General features: G+C 51.4%; 1 protein-coding gene across 2 annotated transcripts in view; it reads left to right on the plus strand.

Moving 5' to 3' along the window:
- Positions 1 to 16,990, plus strand: part of GPSM2 (G protein signaling modulator 2) — a 466,273-nt gene that overhangs the window by 388,560 nt on the left and 60,723 nt on the right. For both annotated transcript variants that reach the window (XM_086953900.1, XM_086953901.1), the window contains one exon: positions 6,033 to 6,215. In XM_086953900.1, the coding sequence (XP_086810026.1) occupies positions 6,033 to 6,215 (183 nt within the window). The remainder of the gene's footprint in view (positions 1 to 6,032; positions 6,216 to 16,990) is intronic.

The following is a 16,990-nucleotide window of genomic DNA, read 5'->3' on the forward strand; positions in this document are numbered from 1 at the left end:
CTCTCCACGTAAGGGCTCCACCTTACTGTAGTTTGCTGCAATTGCACCTCTTCACATGAATTCCGGGTATTGATATATCGAGAGGCTCAACAAAGGATGATCTAATTAACACGAGTTTAGAGAATACTAGAGTGGGTGAAATTAGTACCTTAGAGGGTGGAACTCAGGAACAGCACTTCGAAAAAAAAAAAAATTGGGCATATTGAAGGAAATCTCAATGAAAATTCAACCGAGTAAGAGAATAGACTGTACGCCCATTTCAAAAAGTTATATTTCGAGGAGAATAATCTGCACGAGCTAGGGGAGAAGAATTTGATCTGCGCTTAATAAGGTGAGATGGAACAATTGAACTAAGCTAAGCATCCACAGCCAGCCATACGGAAATTAAAGAGTGCCAAGTTTGTATCCTTTATGCTTACCTTATATTTAAAACAGGAAGATATTAGTGTGCAGAGAAAACTTAGAGGAAAACATAACTGCATGAGTTCTGGGTATTTCGTAGTCAATATGGTTAAGAATATGATGTTTAAATTACTGTCACCTAAGCCTTTTATGAAAGGGGAAGATGATAATAGTGCAGAATGGGTAGTGTGGAATTTTTTTTTTTTACAGCTATACATACATTTTTGATGTGGAGGATGTACATTGGAAACCAGAGGAAAAAGTAGAAATACTGTTAAACAGTTTAGGAGCTGGTGGATGGAAGGTGTACTATGTCATGGAAAAAAAAATCTATATGGGAACTGACAGGATTACATTGAAGGATGCCAAGCAAGATCTAGATGAACATTATAAGCTAGTAAAGAATGGTGAGGCACAAAGGAACAAAATACTCAGAGATGAAGGAGATATCAAAATGGTATGGTACAAGTGTGAAATGGGACATGTGTATACCATAAATATAGGAGGAGCAGATTCTGACATTAACGGTGACTCAGGGTCACATAGTACAGTAAGAAGCAAAAGGACATGGAAAAGTGAATTGGCTGTAACATTAGGAAATAAAGGGGAAGAAGTTGACACGTCTCAGGAAACATGCTCTGGTAAAAGCATTATTTGGACTGGAAGCAGGGAGAGGAGTGTGAGTTGCAGGGAGAGAAGCACATGGAGTAAAAGGTATATTTCAGATGAAGAGTTCTCCGTGCTTGGAGGGGATGAGGAAATGAAATTAAGAGTAACGCAAAGCCCCAAAAGTGCAGAAACAATGGGTAGGCTGACTATAATCAAAAACAGACAAATTACTAAGTTGGAAATGATGAGGTTGAGAACACCATTATCCATGGAAGGTGTTGGATGGACGAGGGCTGTAGGGAGAAAAGAGGCGATAAGAGAAGCAGCAGTCGGCAAATTCAAAAGAGATCAAAATAATTCCTGGAGGGAAAAAGTGGAAAGAAACAAAAGGAAAAGTGGCGGCGAAAAGATCAGTGAGGATGGTGTTGTTTGGAGAACTAAAGAACTTGTTGATAAGGGAACATGTGTGGTAACACAACCCATGAGAACGGAGGAAAACCTGGGAAAGCCCACCTGCTACAACGCCGAGGAAGCGTGGTGCTCTACTGCGATGGCCGAGTCCAAATCCATTGCAAGGGTGAAATGTTCTGTGGACATTGACCGAGGCGGAGTTCATAGTCAGAGTCTGTTTGAATCAATGGGCAACAAGCAAGGAGAGTACTTGGACTGGCTATATAGTGAAGATAATGAGACGGAAAGTGAAAAGGCTCACACTAACGTACGCTACCCGCACCCCAAAGGACCTTTAAGAGGGAACAGGATGCTTTACAGAAGGCGGGAGAGGATATGTGTTCATAGACATAGAGGAGACAGCCACATTTTCCAGTAGAACGGGTTTGAAGGAATCGGTGGAAAGACTGGTCTTTGGGAAGGCACATATTGAAGATTTTACCAATGGAACAAAGTGCTACAAGAGAACTTACGTTAGACCGAATGCTGATCATTACGATGAGATGGTAACGGGATATTTGAGTAGGTGTAGACGCAGTGTTACATGGTCCAGGAAATTTCCCAAGAAGAAAGATTCTAAGGGTGAGAATCCGCAGGTGGGGAGAAGTGGAACAAGTTATGGGGGACTAGAGCAAAATTGTGAAAAGGTTCGCTGTTGCCGGGGGGCACACTGAGGAACTAGAGGAAGAGACTAACTTGGCATCTCTTCCCACACATGCTCTCACCATGAAGTATTCTTAGGGGGGGTGGGGGCCTTGCGGGATTTTGGAAATGTAGGGCAGCTCAAGTTCAGGTTATCGGTAGGCCTCATTTTTCCCGTTTGATACGTTCTCTCCTCCGCGTGTGGGAAGGGACGCACCTTGGGATGGACCCACACGGACCAAAGGAACACTGTTCAAGTTAACCCCATGGATGAGCTGAGAAAGGAGGAGAACCTTGGTGTCCAGTGTCTACATTATACCTTGAAGACAAGCTTTTGTTTTACTAGGAACTTGTTGTTTTACTATTACTGTTTAGAATTTTGGGGTGGTCGGGGTAGGCGGGTAGTTGGGGTGCCCAGAATAGGCATCACCCGTCACTTGTAGCTTCCCCCCCCCTGGATTGTCATGGGGATATTGAGTCCGGCTATGGTTGGTAGGAAAGGAGGGGCAGAGATGAGAGACCCCGGAGACAAACCTCTTGTCACCTTACTCATCACCCCGCTCTGACATAGACTTCTGGGCAGGTATTAAGGGGGCGCCCTGCCAGTTTAGGTAGAGGTTAGGGGTTTACCCTTCTAGGTAGATCCAGGAGTTCAACCGGGGTCCGGGTCTTCCGTGGAGGACTCACTGTTGTATCCCCGGCGCATCTGTTGTCAATTATTCCTTCCGTGTACACCTGATTTTTCTCTCTCCCATATCTCTCTCTTTTTCTCCCCCTTCTCGTTCCTTTCCCTCTCCCCCGCTCCTCCTTAGTTGTCTCCTGCCCTTTCCCTTTTTCCTTTGTGGTCTCCCTAGGGAGGATGATGTGTTGTACCCTACCCCTTGGTTCCTCCCACTCCGCCCTGTTCCCCCCTTGTCTCCTTCCCACTTGGTATGACCCTAGCTGTCACCTGAAGGCAGCAGTAGAACGTTGAGTTTGTCACGATCCTGCCAAGCTGGGAGCACCTATGTTGAATAGAACTAAATAAAGGTTCTTGAATCTTACCACGTGTGGACTGTCATTACTACACACACCTTCTGGGCTGGCAAGTTTTTCCCGCCTGTCTTCCCGTCGAAAAGTGGGTGGGGAGGACAGAAAGGGGGCCTGCTCCTGATAGGAGAGGCTGGGGGTCGCATTACAAAGGTTGCAAGGCCTTTAGAGCTCCCCTGCCACACATGGCTCTTCCTTGCCTGGGGCCTCCGCCCAGGAAAGTCTTTGTTTCTGGGCTCAGGGAGCAAAGCCTCCCACCCCAGGGGACCAGAAATATGTCTCGTGGTGGCAGGCTGGAGTGTATCAGTCAGGGAAACCACCACAGGTAGGTCGTTTTTCAGGGGGGCATCTTTAAGATTCACCTGTACCCTCTCTTCTGGAATTGTGCACCCATCTAGAGGGGTGACTGACCTATGCCAGGGCAGTGGTTTTGTAGACAGGGGACACGGATGTGTGCCATGTCGACTCTTCGCTTTGTTCCGCACCTAAACCAGCCGCCTGTAATGTGTGGGGGGGATGGTTGTGTGTGTGGGGTGAGGGGTTTAGGGGGGAGGGTGCGGGTGTGTGTGTGTGTGTGTACATGGCCTCTAAGGGTAGCACAATAAGTTCTGCAGCCCTTAGAGGCCTTCCCTGGCCACTGTACCCATGGTCCCTTTTACAAGGGGCTGACATGTGGCCAGAGAGGTGTCAATTGGGGGTGCAAGTTACCGTTTTTGTCGGCCCTGGGAACCTGATTAGCACGGACCCAGGGCACAACAAGTCAAAAGTGCATCATTAGTCTGGCAAAAGGTGGGGAGGTTACTGCAACAGAAACCCATCTTCCTACAAGGATGGATTCATTTCCTGATTAGCAGACCCCTCTTTCCAAGGAATATATCAACAGACATGTGAACCGAGTTCTATCAAGTCACACCCTCATCACAAGGACCCTGAACTAGTCTAACCAGCCCACACACTCTGCATATGGCTGATTAATGAATTAACACTCATTAGTTGCAACCCTATAATGCTCGATCAAGGAAGCCTTGAATAACCGTTTTCCGGAAAATGCCAAGGAAGAGACTAAATTGGACATGGTCTGGGATATAGCAAAGGTGGTACTGAGGGGCAAGTTTATCTCCCACACTGCCATATTTGTTAGATTGGCCGAGGTTAAGGGCACATGATCTAGAGCAAATGGTAACCAGTCTAGAAAAACAGGCTTAGTGGGATTGCTTTTAAAGGTCATGTGAAAAGCAAGAGTGGGGACTCGAAAGTCTGCTGATATGTGAGGAACTACATTAGTCCGGCACAAGCCCAGGATGGCACATTACAGTCTGACAATGCTATCATTGCTGTTACATGCCTGCTACTTGGCTTAGCACTGCCCCCAGCACATTGATCCTGAGACCCAAGATGATTGCCTCACAAATGCTTGTGTCCTGCTACTAGATGATTAAACTGTCTTGTCCTTGTACTCTTCGGTCTTCTCTTGTGGGGTACTGAAAGACATTAAAAGTAACCCCTCAGTGTAAGGTTCTGAACCCACGTTGCTTTTCCATCAAATTCTTCAAAGCATTACACAAATTGTTAGACACTTCACTGTCTCTGGTGTGTAACTCCTTTGTGACATCATGTGGCACACGTGCCATGATAGACTCTTTCCTTATCCTCATTCTGAAACCACAGACCCCCTGAATTCTGAATCTTGCAGGCCTAAAGCCCTTCTTAATAATGATGTAAAGCGTTTAAAAAAATGCTGGTGACAAGATTGGTGAGGGTTCCGCCTGTCCTGATTTCTGCATACCAGTTGGGCATATATTTACAGCAGCCAGAGTCCTGCCAGACAACACTTATACAAAGCCTCTGTCAGTCAGTCAAATTCACACGAACTTTAACAGCTCACTCTTTTTTTATTTTTTATTCACCTTCTAAATGTTATAGCTTTTACACAGAGAGATTATATAGGGTTCTATATATCCATTAAAATGAATATAAAATATTTGTGTGGCTTGAAGCATATTTTGTCCATTGCGGTCTTTGGCACATGGCAATCACTATTTTAACAATATACTGAAAAATGTGTTTATTTACTCCTGGTAGCAGTTTATTTTATAGTAATTCTGATAGTGTAAAATGATCCCTCAAAACAGACCTTAGCTGTGTATTATGTTCATTTTATTGTATGCCATGAGTTGCTGACTTTCGTTTTCTACTGTGGGCTCTTGCACTTCTAAGTTATATTAATTTTAATGTCATTGTTTCTAAACATGTTACTATATGATAGAATGTTGCACACCCACAAAACATCCAAGTGTGTATCTTTAAAGGTATTGTTTTATGTGTGCTTGTTTGTACTTGCCATGTTTAAAATAAGAAAAATCTTATAACCAATAGTAACGGTCACTTAATTTTTGACTTATGAATTGAACTGAAAAACAGATGCAAAAATGCTGTAATAAATTTTGCTTACATTAGTTTGTTTTTGACAAGATGGGGTGATCCAATCCATCTTAATAGGGCTGCACCATTTTCGTATACTTCTCATTCATTTTAAGTGGTGTATCACAAAACACCAGTGGAAGACAGAGTTCCCAGATTCTTTTTATTCATTCAAAAATTTTCCAATTATTTTAGCATATTGCATTGCAAATTCCGATAAACAGACCTAAGATGCCCTACCATAAACTCCTTGTACACATCAGTAAATGAGCTTCTAGTTAAGATAAATGTCCTTGCATACCTTTTCAAATAATGGAATTAAACACAATCGTTTTCTTTATTTTAGTTTTAAAATACTTCTCGATTTGTTATAGAGAAAGCATTTTTTTTCAATCTTTTTGTGAAGGTAATGGTACTATGTACTTCATTGTGAATATTCTAAGATGTTATGTGATCCCAGTTTTTTTCTTATTTATTAGGTTCACAACTGGAATAGTCAGATTCTTAACAAACAGAAAGCTCTACTGGCCAAACCGTCTGCAAAGTTAATATTTGTAAATAGACTGAAGGGGAGAAAGTTCAAAAGCAGTTCTTCAACAAAAATTTTGCAAGACACCAGTAATTCTAATGACAGTAGCAATAGAGTTCCAGGTTTACAAAAGGTAAGTACATAGTTTTATATTGTGTTGCATGTTGTTATTGCAGGTCACCACTGTGTAGTTATGATTTAGACAGTTTTCCATAGAAAATTCAGTTTTTGATTTGAGTATAACTAGGACCCCATGGATGGATTTGCAAGAATTAACAATTAACTCAGTTAAGATTTGGTATAACATGTTTATGAAGATCTGTCTGTGGGGGAAAAAAAGGAAAGGCTATTATGTGAACGTGTATCATTTCCCATTTTATTCCCATAGGAAGTTTTGCTAAAAGAGCAAAACCCACTGAATGGACTTGGTATAAATGTAGAACTTTATTAAGGAAGTGTGCTTTGTTAGTTTGGTGTTAACCTGTTCAGTAGTGTTTGAGAAATTGTTTTTTAGGTCTCGCTATTCGATGCGCATGCGCATCGAGCTTGCGAGGATATAGGGCTTTAACCAGAGTTAAACTAACTGGGCGATTTGGTGCTGTGCCCGTGGCTTTTAGGTCAATGCGCAAGCGCATTGACCTAAAATACGCGTGCACAGCACCAAATCGCCAGCCATCTGTTCCCCAGCTTGGATCTCCTGGCTGCTCCTCCCCTAATTATCCGCACATCAAAGGCTGCTCCCGCCCCCTGCTTCACACTTCAAACAAATGCTACCGAGAGCATTTCCCGCCCGGCCGCTTTTAATTTCATTTCGCAAGCAGTTCCCCCTCCTCCCTCTCCTGACTTTCTCCTGCCTGCCACACCAATCCAAACTGAGGCGCTGCTGCTCCAGTCCCTGTATTACTCCCACTCATCTATGATTAGGAATAAAAGACTGTCGGTTAAAAACAGTTTCAAGATAAAAATGGTTTCCCATTACTTTTGCAGAATGTTCTGCATTTCCTTAACCGCCTCCAACTCTCCGACTTTCACATGCACATACCACTTTGCTGATACTGACGGAGACATGCGCTTTATAAGCAGGAAATAGAATTCTACAGGAAACAATACTACCGAAGACCATTCGAGGGTGTGAGCTCAATGCCACCGAAGAGTACGTACAATTATTATACTTAAAGTTCAGTCAACTACCCTTGATGCACGGACAACCTTTGAAGAAAGTGAAAAGCATGTACCCTCACCCTCACTCACCCTCAACCCCTCACTCACCCTCAACCCCTCACCCTCACTCACCCTCACCCTCACCCACCCTCAACCCCTCACCCTCACCCTCACTCACCCTCAACCCCTCACCCTCACTCACCCACCCTCACTCACCCTCAACCCCTCACCCCCTCACCCTCATTCACCCTCAACCCCTCACCCTCACTCACCCTCAACCCCTCCCCCTCACTCACCCTCAACCCCTCACCCTCAACCCCTCACTCACCCTCACTCTCACTCACCCTCAACCCCTCACCCACTCACCCTCACTCACCCTCAACCCCTCACCCTCACTCACCCTCAACCCCTCACCCTCACTCACCCTCAACCCCTCACCCTCACTCACCCTCACTCACCCTCACCCTCAACCCCTCACCCCCTCACCCTTACTCACCCTCAACCCCTCACCCACCCTCACTCACCCTCACTCACACTCACCCTCACTCACCCTCACTCACCCTCAACCTCTCACCCTCACTCACCCTCAACCCCTCACTCACCCTCAACCCCTCACCCTCACTCACCCTCAACCCCTCACCCTCACTCACCCCCTCACCCTCACTCACCCTCAACCCCTCACCCTCACTCACCCTCAACCCCTCACCCTCACTCACCCTCAACCCCTCACCCTCAACCCCTCACTCACCCTCAACCCCTCACCCTCACTCACCCTCAACCCCTCACCCTCAACCCCTCACTCACCCTCACTCATCCTCACTCACCCTCAACCCCTCACCCTCAACCCCTCACCCTCACTCACCCTCAACCCCTCACCCTCACTCACCCTCAACCCCTCACCCTCACTCACCCTCAACCCCTCGCCCTCAACCCCTCACCCCCTCACCCCCTCACCCTTACTCACCCTCAACCCCTCACTCACCCTCACTCACCCTCACTCACCCTCACCCTCACTCACCCTCACTCACCCTCAACCTCTCACCCTCACTCACCCTCAACCCCTCACTCACCCTCAACCCCTCACCCTCACTCACCCTCAACCCCTCACCCTCACTCACCCTCAGCCTCACTCAGCCTCACTCACCCTCACCCACCCTCAACCCCTCACCCTCACTCACCCTCAACCCCTCACCCACCCTCAACCCCTCACCCTCACTCACCCTCAACCCCTCACCCACCCTCAACCCCTCACCCTCAACCCCACCCTCACTCTCACTCATCCTCACTCATCCTCACTCACCCTCACTCACCCTCAACCCCTCAGCCTCACCCTCACTCACCCTCAACCCCTCACCCACCCTCACCCTCACTCACCCTCAACCCCTCACTCACCCTCACCCACCCTCAACCCCTCACCCTAACTCACCCTCACTCACCCTCAACCCCTCACCCTCACTCACCCTCACTCACTCACCCTCACTCACACTCACCCTCACTCACCCTCAACCCCTCACCCTCACTCACCCACCCTCACTCACCCTCAACCCCTCACCCTCATTCACCCTCAACCCCTCACCCTCACTCACCCTCAACCCCTCCCCCTCACTCACCCTCAACCCCTCACCCTCAACCCCTCACTCACCCTCACTCTCACTCACCCTCAACCCCTCACCCACTCACCCTCACTCACCCTCAACCCCTCACCCTCACCCTCACTCACCCTCAACCCCTCACCCTCACTCACCCTCACTCACCCTCAACCCCTCACCCTCAACCCCTCACCCTTACTCACCCTCAACCCCTCACCCACCCTCACTCACCCTCACTCACACTCACCCTCACTCACCCTCACTCACCCTCAACCTCTCACCCTCACTCACCCTCAACCCCTCACTCACCCTCAACCCCTCACCCTCACTCACCCTCAACCCCTCACCCTCACTCACCCCCTCACCCTCACTCACCCTCAACCCCTCACCCTCACTCACCCTCAACCCCTCACCCTCACTCACCCTCAACCCCTCACCCCCAACCCCTCACTCACCCTCACTCACCCTCAACCCCTCACCCTCAACCCCTCACTCACCCTCACTCATCCTCACTCACCCTCAACCCCTCACCCTCACTCACCCTCAACCCCTCACCCTCACTCACCCTCAACCCCTCACCCTCACTCACCCTCAACCCCTCACCCTCACTCACCCTCACTCACCCTCAACCCCTCGCCCTCAACCCCTCACCCTCACCCCCTCACCCTTACTCACCCTCAACCCCTCACTCACCCTCACTCACCCTCACTCACCCTCACTCACACTCACCCTCACTCACCCTCACTCACCCTCAACCTCTCTCACCCTCACTCACCCTCAACCCCTCACTCACCCTCAACCCCTCACCCTCACTCACCCTCAACCCCTCACCCTCACTCACCCTCAACCCCTCACCCTCACTCACCCTCAGCCTCACTCACCCTCAGCCTCACTCACCCTCACCCACCCTCACCCACCCTCAACCCCTCACCCTCACTCACCCTCAACCCCTCACCCACCCTCAACCCCTCACCCTCAACCCCACCCTCACTCTCACTCATCCTCACTCACCCTCAACCCCTCAGCCTCACCCTCACTCACCCTCAACCCCTCACCCTCACTCACCCTCAACCCCTCACCCTCACTCACCCTCAACCCCTCACCCTCACTCACCCTCACCCACCCTCAACCCCTCACCCTAACTCACCCTCACCCTCACTCACCCTCAACCCCTCACCCTCACTCACCCTCACTCACTCACCCTCACTCACACTCACACTCACCCTCACTCACCCTCACTCACCCTCACTCACCCTCACTCACCCTCACTCACCCTCACTCACCCTCACTCACCCTCACTCACCCTCACTCTCCCTCACTCTCCCTCACTCTCCCTCACTCTCCCTCACTCTCCCTCACCCTCACTCACCCTCACCCACCCTCAACCCCTCACCCTCACTCACCCTCAACCCCTGACCCTCGTACAATTATTATACTTAAAGTTCAGTCAACTACCCTTGATGCACGGACAACCTTTGAAGAAAGTGAAAAGCATGTACCCTCACCCTCACTCACCCTCAACCCCTCACTCACCCTCAACCCCTCACCCTCACTCACCCTCACCCTCACCCACCCTCAACCCCTCACCCTCACCCTCACTCACCCTCAACCCCTCACCCTCACTCACCCACCCTCACTCACCCTCAACCCCTCACCCTCATTCACCCTCAACCCCTCACCCTCACTCACCCTCAACCCCTCCCCCTCACTCACCCTCAACCCCTCACCCTCAACCCCTCACTCACCCTCACTCTCACTCACCCTCAACCCCTCACCCACTCACCCTCACTCACCCTCACCCTCAACCCCTCACCCTCACTCACCCTCAACCCCTCACCCTCACTCACCCTCAACCCCTCACCCTCACTCACCCTCACTCACCCTCACCCTCAACCCCTCACCCCCTCACCCTTACTCACCCTCAACCCCTCACCCACCCTCACTCACCCTCACTCACACTCACCCTCACTCACCCTCACTCAACCTCTCACCCTCACTCACCCTCAACCCCTCACCCTCACTCACCCTCAACCCCTCACCCTCACTCACCCTCAACCCCTCACCCTCACTCACCCCCTCACCCTCACTCACCCTCAACCCCTCACCCTCACTCACCCTCAACCCCTCACCCTCAACCCCTCACTCACCCTCAACCCCTCACCCTCACTCACCCTCAACCCCTCACCCTCAACCCCTCACTCACCCTCACTCATCCTCACTCACCCTCAACCCCTCACCCTCAACCCCTCACCCTCACTCACCCTCAACCCCTCACCCTCACTCACCCTCAACCCCTCACCCTCACTCACCCTCAACCCCTCGCCCTCAACCCCTCACCCCCTCACCCTTACTCACCCTCAACCCCTCACTCACCCTCACTCACCCTCACTCACCCTCACCCTCACTCACCCTCACTCACCCTCAACCTCTCACCCTCACTCACCCTCAACCCCTCACTCACCCTCAACCCCTCACCCTCACTCACCCTCAACCCCTCACCCTCACTCACCCTCAACCCCTCACCCTCACTCACCCTCAACCCCTCACCCTCACTCACCCTCAACCCCTCACCCTCACTCACCCTCAACCCCTCGCCCTCAACCCTCACCCCCTCACCCCCTCACCCTTACTCACCCTCAACCCCTCACTCACCCTCACTCACCCTCACTCACCCTCACCCTCACTCACCCTCACTCACCCTCAACCTCTCACCCTCACTCACCCTCAACCCCTCACTCACCCTCAACCCCTCACCCTCACTCACCCTCAACCCCTCACCCTCACTCACCCTCAGCCTCACTCACCCTCAGCCTCACTCACCCTCACCCACCCTCACCCACCCTCAACCCCTCACCCTCACTCACCCTCAACCCCTCACCCACCCTCAACCCCTCACCCTCACTCACCCTCAACCCCTCACCCACCCTCAACCCCTCACCCTCAACCCCACCCTCACTCTCACTCATCCTCACTCATCCTCACTCACCCTCACTCACCCTCAACCCCTCAGCCTCACCCTCACTCACCCTCAACCCCTCACCCACCCTCACCCTCACTCACCCTCAACCCCTCACTCACCCTCACCCACCCTCAACCCCTCACCCTAACTCACCCTCACTCACCCTCAACCCCTCACCCTCACTCACCCTCACTCACTCACTCACACTCACCCTCACTCACCCTCAACCCCTCACCCTCACTCACCCACCCTCACTCACCCTCAACCCCTCGCCCTCATTCACCCTCAACCCCTCACCCTCACTCACCCTCAACCCCTCCCCCTCACTCACCCTCAACCCCTCACCCTCAACCCCTCACTCACCCTCACTCTCACTCACCCTCAACCCCTCACCCATTCACCCTCACTCACCCTCAACCCCTCACCCTCACCCTCACTCACCCTCAACCCCTCACCCTCACTCACCCTCACTCACCCTCAACCCCTCACCCTCAACCCCTCACCCTTACTCACCCTCAACCCCTCACCCACCCTCACTCACCCTCACTCACACTCACCCTCACTCACCCTCACTCACCCTCAACCCCTCACTCACCCTCAACCCCTCACCCTCACTCACCCTCAACCCCTCACCCTCACTCACCCTCAACCCCTCACCCTCACTCACCCTCAACCCCTCACCCCCAACCCCTCACTCACCCTCACTCACCCTCAACCCCTCACCCTCACTCACCCTCAACCCCTCACCCCCTCACTCACCCTCACTCATCCTCACTCACCCTCAACCCCTCACCCTCACTCACCCTCAACCCCTCACCCTCACTCACCCTCAACCCCTCACCCTCACTCACCCTCAACCCCTCGCCCTCAACCCCTCACCCTCACCCCCTCACCCTTACTCACCCTCAACCCCTCACTCACCCTCACTCACCCTCACTCACCCTCACTCACACTCACCCTCACTCACCCTCACTCACCCTCAACCTCTCTCACCCTCACTCACCCTCAACCCCTCACCCTCACTCACCCTCAACCCCTCACCCTCACTCACCCTCAACCCCTCACCCTCACTCACCCTCAGCCTCACTCACCCTCAGCCTCACTCACCCTCACCCACCCTCACCCACCCTCAACCCCTCACCCTCACTCACCCTCAACCCCTCACCCACCCTCAACCCCTCACCCTCAACCCCACCCTCACTCTCACTCATCCTCACTCACCCTCAACCCCTCAGCCTCACCCTCACTCACCCTCAACCCCTCACCCTCACCCTCACTCACCCTCAACCCCTCACCCTCACTCACCCTCAACCCCTCACCCTCACTCACCCTCACCCACCCTCAACCCCTCACCCTAACTCACCCTCACCCTAACTCACCCTCACCCTCACTCACCCTCAACCCCTCACCCTCACTCACCCTCACTCACTCACCCTCACTCACACTCACACTCACCCTCACTCACCCTCACTCACCCTCACTCACCCTCACTCACCCTCACTCACCCTCACTCACCCTCACTCACCCTCACTCACCCTCACTCTCCCTCACTCTCCCTCACTCTCCCTCACTCTCCCTCACTCTCCCTCACTCTCCCTCACTCACCCTCACTCACCGTCACCCTCACTCACCCTCCCCCACCCTCAACCCCTCACCCTCACTCACCCTCAACCCCTCACCCTCACTCACCCTCACTCACCCTCAACCCCTCACCCTCACTCACCGTCACCCTCACTCACCCTCACCCACCCTCAACCCCTCATCCTCACTCACCCTCAACCCCTCACCCTCACTCACCCTCAACCCCTCACCCTCACTCACCCTCAACCCCTCACCCTCACTCACCCTCACTCACCCTCAACCCCTCACCCTCAATCCCTCACCCCCTCACCCTCACTCACCCTCACCCCCGGATCATTCCTCACCCCCTCACCCCCCTCCCACCTCCCCACCCTCACCACCCTCACCCACCCTCACCCACCCTCACCCCCCTCACCCCCCGCCCTCACCCGCCCTCACCCACCCTCACCCCCGCCCTCACTCACCCTCACTCACCCTCACTCAACCCCTCACCCTCACTCACCCTCAACCCCTCACTCACCCTCACTCTCACTCACCCTCACTCACCCTCAACCCCTCAGCCTCACCCTCACTCACCCTCACTCACCCTCAACCCCTCACCCTCACTCACCCTCACTCACCCTCAACCCCTCACCCTCACTCACCCTCACTCACCCTCAACCCCTCACCCTCACTCACCCTCGCTCACCCTCAACCCCTCACCCTCACTCACCCTCACTCACCCTCAACCCCTCACCCTCACTCACCCCTCACCCTCACTCACCCCTCACCCTCACTCACCCTCAACCCCTCACCCACCCTCAACCCCTCACCCTCGACCCCTCCCCCTCGACCCCTCCCCCTCGACCCCTCCCCCTCAACCCCTCACCCTCACTCACCCTCAACCCCTCAGCCTCACCCTCACTCACCCTCACCCTCACTCACCCTCAACCCCTCACCCTCACTCACCCCTCACCCTCACTCACCCCTCACCCTCAACCCCTCACCCTCACTCACCCTCAACCCCTCACCCTCACTCACCCTCACTCACCCCTCACCCACCCTCACTCACCCCTCACCCTCAACCCCTCACCCTCACTCACCCTCAACCCCTCACCCTCGACCCCTCACCCTCAACCCCTCACCCTCACTCACCCTCAACCCCTCACTCACCCTCAACCCCTCACCCTCACTCACCCTCACTCACCCACCCTCACTCACCCACCCTCACTCACCCACCCTCACTCACCCACCCTCACTCCCTCACCCTCACTCCCTCACCCTCACTCCCTCACCCTCACTCCCTCACCCTCACTCACCCTCAACCCCTCACCCTCAACCCCTCACCCTCACTCACCCTCACAACACATATTGTGTTACAATAGGTGTCACATTTGCGAAAGATAAAACTATTGGCATTGTAAATAACAAAGCTATTAATTCGCTATTTTCAAAACAAGCACATAAATAAAAAATGTGTCCTTTACAATACCAATAGCTCAAACTTTCCTAATGCGAGACCTATTGCATTGCTGTGCTTCTCTCCCCTGCTGCACTCTCTTGCTCTCTAGAGATGTGGCCTAACGACCAGAGCTGCCATCTAAGTCACGTAAATACAAAACATGTTGCATTCCAAATGCTATAGGTGTCACATTCGCGAAAGTTATAACTATTGGCATTGTAAATGACAAAGCCATCAATTTAGCAATTTTAAAAACCAACAAATAAATAAAATATGTCATTTACAAGACCAATAACTCCAACTTTTCTAATGCGAGACCTATTGCATTTCCAATGCTTGTTTAAAATAAGGTGCATGGAAGGATTTAAAGGGTTAACACTTCTGTATATATTTTTTAACACTCAATCCTTTCAATCATGCTTTCAAAGTTTTAACAACATTTTGCTGGATTAGGTCTTAAGTATTGATTTTGGTAGTCCTGTTGAAAGTTAGGAGTCTGAGCCAACTCACGAGTTTCCCACTGAGGAAAGATTATTAAGCTTGCTCAAGGGTTTTTATTGTCCTTGGGGCCCCACTGCTTTTGGGATGAAGCGAATACACACAATGAGCTACGCTGCACTTTTGAGCTGTTTTCGCTGGGACCACACAGCCCAGGGATGAAGTCAGCTTGAGTACTGCCACATTCAACATACATAATTCTCCAGGAGGAGGGATAGAGCCCCAGGAGCATTGCACTGCCGCCCACTTTCTGTGCCTGTCTCTGGGGGACTGGGTGCAGTGAATGCAGGTTGGAAGAAAAACAACTGGTGGCTTCCATACCGGGCCTATTGAGGCAGAAGGAGTGAGCCAGCAGGGTTTCCCCTTAGCCATTTTTCTCCTCCCTCTCCTCTTCTTATTGAGTTTGAAGGATGTTTGCAGAATGTGTAATAGTAGAAAAAAGACTAATGCACACATTTCAGGTCCTCTGTCTTTCTCTGCAGGGGCAGCTGGAGTGGGCACTGTTGTGAATTGCTTGACATACAAATTTAGTGTTTGGTTGGGCAGGAAGGCCGAAAGCCCCTTGGGTTGACATTGGTCATCTGCAGCGATGCTCGCAGTCTGCTTCTTCTGGGCCGCTCCTCTCTCCAGACTCAGCGGCTGGGCTTCTCCTTGGAAAAATTGCTCCTGCTCCCTTCTCCCCTCTTGGCAGGAAGGCAGTCCCCCAGGTCTCAGACTAACCCACCGCTTCTCAGGCAATCAGACATTTGACACTGCTCAACCTCTGCTAAATAGGTCACATAGAATTACTAACGGCAGTCCTGTCTCCGTTACTCCACACACCATTGTCTAGTGAACCTCCAGCTCTGGAATGCAGGCAGTACTTTTGCACTTTCAGGGGAGGCTGTGTCTCAAACTCCATTTTGTGACATGTCAGAACCAGGGACGATCCAGAATGCATCCCATTGGCTACAATATAGTCATAAACAACATTGAGTCCTGCTGCCAGGCACATAAACAACACGCACTTGACATATAAATGGGGATGTCTTTGCTCGATCTGAGCATGACACACAAGCAGAAGTTTAAAAAAGTTGGGGTCCCCTGCAACAAATAGGCTTACCAAGAACAGGGAATGTAACAATAAATTTCAAAAAATATCTTGGACAAGTAAATATGAAACCTGATTATGGGCACAGAAAAAATATTACAGCAAGAATGTTTTATGATAGCAGCAATGAGAAAGTATATTTAATTGATGAAGAACAATGTCTCTGTGTCAAGAGCTCAATAATTAACAATTAAAATAAATACAAATTCTAAATGACATATTTACAACCAACAGACCTACTCATGCATGCATGCATGCATACATCCATTTCTCTTCCTTCTAAATATGTAATCAGAAAATAGACTGTGATCATTTATGATACAAAAATGTAGCCAAATGTTTCAGTATATTAATGATAGCAGATAGTGTACATATCTGATAGAGACCTTTGAATTTCCTCAGCGTGAGGCTGGATCTGGAATCTTATGCTGAACAATACCCCTTGCGCGTGAATTCGGGTGGTTCCATTTGGCTCCGTTTGACATAGTCTGCGTCGGTTACGAACGTCGCGGTGCCTATATTGGCGCCACCCAGGTGCGCGGATGTCAGTTCTTTTCTTTCTATGCCAGTTAAGCGCCGATCTGGGAAG

Source organism: Lissotriton vulgaris, chromosome 1_1 (genome assembly GCF_964263255.1).
Source record: "Lissotriton vulgaris chromosome 1_1, aLisVul1.2, whole genome shotgun sequence".
NCBI lineage: Eukaryota > Metazoa > Chordata > Amphibia > Caudata > Salamandridae > Lissotriton > Lissotriton vulgaris.